We start from the raw sequence: 5338 nt of genomic DNA, 5'->3' as shown, positions 1-5338 counted from the left end.
TAATAAAAATTTCATTCTGACCGGGGCAGAATTAGAATAACACCTCTTGGGATGGGAAACAGTTTGCAGCATTTTTCTGCTTTTGTTATACTCGGATGCCAGTTTTACCCTTGATTCTCTTCTTATTGTTTGATCCAAACATCATTATCGAGCAGAATCGGAATAGGACGCCTATTTCAACCCCTAATTTGCACATTCCAATGACACCCCAAGTATGTAGAAAAGGAATGAAAAGGGAATGAAAGTAACCGCTCTTTAACGCCCACTAAATCCCACCCTGACCTCTATGTTTGTGAATCTTTTTACCCCCATGACTACAAAAGGTCAACCCTCTATCTCTCGCTGCACTTTATTTTCTTTTGATTGTTTTGGCAGTTTCGTTCACAACCAAAATCCATAGTTCCCCACAACACCAACACCTTAAAAATCAACTCCCCACACCAAGTCATCAATCAATGTAATGTGTAAAGTTGAGACAAAGTAGAAAAAAAAAAAAGAAGGAGAAAAGGCCCCAAGACCAAACTACCCCCCTTTCTCTTCACGGGATTTTAAATAATGGAGTGTGCCCCGTTTTGTGTAGAGGTACACAGTGCCTTGCTGTATTGCATGTGAAGCCATTGTGGCTCCATCTCCTCTATCCAGTCTTCTGTACTAAAAGTCTAACACAGACAGAATAAGAAAGAGTCTTTTCCCCTCAAACACCAATAAAACCCCAAATCCAACTGGCAGATTTTATTGATACATTTGCACTGAGAAAAATAAGGTGGTGAATGATAAGAGTAAGGACAAAAGTAGTCTCAGATTTGGGTGGGATTTGGTTCATTTTTCTTTCTTTTTTAAACCCATCTTCTTATTCTTCTTCACACTGTGTTACTTTTCAAAGCTCAACTACTTGAGAAGAAGAGAGAAAACCCATTTCATTTTCTGGGTTTTGAGGATAGCTAAAAAGAGTTCACTTCAAGAATGTTGGGAATAGAGGAGGAGGAGCCTTCAGGGTGTGAATCTGGTTGGACCATGTACTTAGAGCAGTCTTTTGGAGAACCCAGTTCTATTTCTGCAAAGAAAGCTAAGCTACTTGTAAGAAAGGGTGGTTTTGTTGAAGAAAAAAGTGGTGGTTTTGTTGAAGAGACAGGAGAAGAGGAGGAGGAGGATTTATCCATGGTTTCTGATGCTTCATCTGGCCCTCCACACTTTTACGAAGATGATGAATATTATGATGAGAATGTATGTTTTTGTTCTGCCTGTTTAACTACTATGGCCAAGAAGAGTAATAATAAGAGAAGGATTCAAACAGAGGAACCACATCATCCTTCTTTTCTGGATGATACTGCTAGTTCTCATGTCTTCAGCTTCCCCAAGGCAAGTGATAGAAAGAATTTTTCCTAAAAACTAAGTAGTGAAGTACAATGCTTTCTGCCTAGCAAAAACAAACCTTACTCCTGTATTTTGAAAGTTATGATGAACATGGTGAAACCTATCTTTTTAATATGTTAAAGCTGGGCAAATTTTTAGATTTCCATTTCAAAACCACATCTAGTGAAATTTATATTCAAATTGAAGCCCCAAGTCTAGTTTCGAACAAAACAAACCTCACTTAGAAATTATTTGTTTTTTGAGAGTTATGATGAAAATGGTGAAAGTACAATCTTTTCTATGAATCATTTCTTTTATTCCTTTTTTCCATTGCTTAATCATTTTCTTTATGGGTTGTTTTCCACTTTTTGTCTTTCTTTTTCCAATGTTTTTGGGGTTCATTCTTTTGGGGTTGTTGACATTTTATCAGAGCAGTTTCACTCTCACCAATAAGCAAGCTGCTGTGGAGGATGTTTTAGACTTCTCAATAGGATCCTCTGCCACCCATTTCAAGGTATTTTTCTGCCTTTCTCGGATTGATTTCTTTCATCTTCTTTCTTCTGCTGTTGAGATTAACGTGTTCTCTACGCATCATAACTTGCAGGGAAAATCCGCTTTGCAGAATTATTACAGTCATTTAAAAAAATCTCCTCATGGAAAGCCAACATTAGCAAAACCAGTTGAGTCATCTTAACCTCTGATTAATTACTAACAAAATACAAATGGATTTTACCAACACTCACTTCTTTTCCTTTCTCTGGCCATAGGTTTGCAGGGAAGAAAGAAGGAACAGTATATAGTTACATTTCTTCTGTCTTGCTTGTTCTCTGAAAGTGATGAAAGATTTGTAAGGGTCTTGATCACAAAGGGATCTTGGCCTTTTTTTTCTTGCCTTTTAATGAGCAAATAAATATTTTTATATTAAATTCTGCTGTTATAAATGGCTGTAAGAGAGAAGGCTTTGTGGGTTTTTGTACAGTGCCACATCCACACATTCTTTAGTTTTTGAAGTCACCCATGCTCTATTTTTCATGGAGATAACATAGAACCCATGGATTTTTTGCGGCTATCGTTATCAATAACAGGGTGTCTAACAGTCAATGGTATCTTCTCCATTGATTTACAGGAATGGTCACCAATGCCAAAGGTCATAAGTGTGTCCACGAGATGATTCACTGAAATCATTGAGTGTTGTGAGTTGAGGCAGAACATTTCTATTATTGGGTTTGCCAGCAGGGTAAAATCAAATGGGGTGTAGAAGTCCCAATCTTTCCATCTCTCAAACTTTATAAAAGTTGAGGGATCTACTTGCTGATGCCATACAGTATCATTAATAAAGAAAAATTCTCAATATTTTGAGACGGCCCAAGATACACCTTTTGCATAATCATTGCAATTTCTTTGGATTTTTTTTAAGGTTTCCTTTTTCCCTTTTTGCTCAAAAACATTTGATGTATTTTGGCATCATTGAAGTTGAAATCTGAAACCATGGTTTTTCATTATGTACTTCAAAAATTTTAAGTACAAGAGACTTGGGTTCTAGAAAGATAAAGAGACCCAGGTTGTGGGAGTATAGACAGTTCTTGGCACTATCACACTTTCATTATTAGTTAACTTTTAACTTAGTTTTAGCTAACTCAATTAATTACTGGAAGAGAAAGGTAATGGGTTCGTACATTCAGATCAGAACAAGTGCAGAGAAGGAAACGCCAAAGTTGATGTGGAATATCTGAAGGCCTTTTAAGCCTGAGATCTTGCCTCAGATCTTCCTGACCCAAAACAACATGCCAATTTAATACTCTTATGATCTTACACCTCAATTGAAATCCCATTTATTTATTCATTTATTTTACTTGTTCTTTTGCTTTCTCCAAGACTTTTTTTGACAACCCCACTGGATTTGCTGTCCAACCTTTATTTTTTATTTAATTCCAGTCAATTCCATGCCTGCTGAATTGGGTCTTACTCTTACAGTGAAATAAGAGATAAGAATTTGGGAATTTGAGATGTATATTTAACTTGAGTTTCTTCTTCAATTATGAAAGGCCTTTGCAGAATCTCACCCAAAGTTAAAGATTAAGAAATGAAACAGTGCTTAAACAAATAGTATAAGCCCTTGATCACTGCACTCCATGTGGGATGAGAATCTAAAAGGTATGGAATAAATATCTTTGCTTCCAACAGCCCTAACCCTTCAATTCCTATGTAACAAGATAAAGGTGGAAAGAGTGTTTCTATTCTTTTCCCCCATCCTTTTCTGCATCCTGACTTGGTTTATTCCCACCTGCCATGACATCTTAGATCTTAGTCTTCTCCCTTATCTTGAAATGAACATTTTGGCCCTTATCTTCTCTTCCATTTCCTCCTCTTTGACTAGGGTTATTTATTTGTATTAATCAATAATTAACTGTCATTTGCATGTGCTTTGAACCCGAACGCAAGCTAAACACATAAAATGGATGTAAAACAAATTTTACGAACTTTTTTAAGTGAAAAAAGGTCGTACAATTTGTTCTATGCCCGTCTTACCTTTCGAGGGAAAGGTGATCCTGAATTAAAATACACTTTACCTTTGTTAAATGTAAAGATACAAATTAAGAGAGGTGTCTTTTGAAAGGAAGATGATTTGTAGGCCATTGGAGAACTAGCAACGCAGTTATCAGATAGATGGTCCAGATCATCCAAGGATAAGGCTCACAATGTAATAATGGGCATCAGTCATGGAATCATTCGCCTGAATTCTTCATTAAAAAAAAAAAAAAAACTTTCTTTGGTACATGAGGTCTACCCATCAATAAATAATAGTACTCATCTCTATACTGTAGTATGTTGCAAACACTCCCTTAACCATTAGGGAGCAAATACCAACCCTTGCAAAATTGCAAACAATTCGTACCAATTCAATAAATTGCAAATTTGTGACTCTATTTACAGTTGGGTTTATGTCCTGTTTCCAACTTTAGGTGGGATTCTCCTTGTGATAGTTACCAAGTATAACTAAAATTGTTATGGAGCATAGAACCTAGTTGGACTAGGAGTGAATGAGGAGAATTTATCTAAGGGTCTCCTAGTTAGACTACAACAAAGTAGTGGAATTGAAGAAATTCAGAATGCGAGGGGGATAGTGGGAAAAAAGAGAGTTTCTTCGTGGTTGCCTTTTTTTTTTGCAGCGAGAAATTAAGAGGGGTTTTTTCTGTCCATGTGTACGGTCTTGATTGAAGAAGATAAAAAAATTAATGCGATTTGAGATTTTGTGGTAACTATTGTAATCCAGTTTTTTATTGTTTTCTCAGAGCGGTTATCACAAAATCCTGCTTCCCACCTACAGCCCATCCCCAGTCATATTGCATATTTGATATACCATGTTCCACAAATATATTACTAAATTTCCACATTGCCACCCACATTAAATTTCAAATCTTAGATGATCTGTTAAGGAGCAGCTGTCTTACAACTTCTATTAGTTGAAACAAATGGGTCCCACCCAAAGCATCAGCTAATGTAACCTGCAGAGCATGATGATCCATGACTCGCATCCCTTTTCCCTTTACCCTTAAATTGCCTCTGCCTATTGGATTGTGTGTTTTTTTTATCACTACCATATCCTTAATTCCCAGAAAGTTCCCATCCATTAGAAAACAAACCCACCTACTTCCTGTTCACATACATGGCATCTCCAAAGGAACTGATCAGTTTACTTCCCATTGTGCATAGCTGAAAGGGCCAATCAATCTAGCGTAGCCGGAAGCGCGAAGAACAAGTCGGGGGTTCACCGTTGTCGACCTCCGATCGAATAAACCTTCCGGCTACGCTAGGTGGTATCAGAGCCTTGCTAATTTCCATGGCTTCCCACAGAGAACGAGAAAATCAAGAAACTATGACGATGGAGATTTTTAACACTCTTCAGGCTACGATAATCAAATAGCGGAGCAATTGGCACGGTTAAAACCTGTAGAGCGTGAGCAACTCCACATCGATGACGGTG

At 37.2% G+C, this 5338-nt stretch overlaps 1 protein-coding gene across 2 annotated transcripts; it reads left to right on the top strand.

Moving 5' to 3' along the window:
* The first annotated feature begins 581 nt into the window (after window positions 1–581).
* On the top strand, window positions 582–2852 carry LOC143851390 (uncharacterized). 2 transcript variants are annotated; one of them, XM_077360800.1, is made up of 4 exons: window positions 582–1224; window positions 1784–1867; window positions 1958–2032; window positions 2121–2852. In XM_077360800.1, exons 1-4 carry the CDS (start codon window positions 964–966, stop codon window positions 2151–2153), a joined length of 453 nt encoding a protein of 150 aa, XP_077216915.1. In that variant the 5' UTR covers window positions 582–963; the 3' UTR covers window positions 2154–2852. The 2 variants fall into 2 exon arrangements, with proteins under 2 accessions (XP_077216915.1, XP_077216914.1); XM_077360799.1 differs by having other exon boundaries at window positions 592–1359.
* The last annotated feature ends 2486 nt before the right edge of the window (window positions 2853–5338 follow it).

This window comes from Tasmannia lanceolata, unplaced genomic scaffold (genome assembly GCF_043159265.1).
Source record: "Tasmannia lanceolata isolate RefF3 unplaced genomic scaffold, GAP_Taslan_0.1 ptg000018l, whole genome shotgun sequence".
Taxonomy (NCBI): Eukaryota; Viridiplantae; Streptophyta; class Magnoliopsida; order Canellales; family Winteraceae; genus Tasmannia; species Tasmannia lanceolata.
The sequence above is the reverse complement of the archived record's forward strand: the minus strand, read 5'-3'. Positions and strand labels throughout refer to the sequence as shown.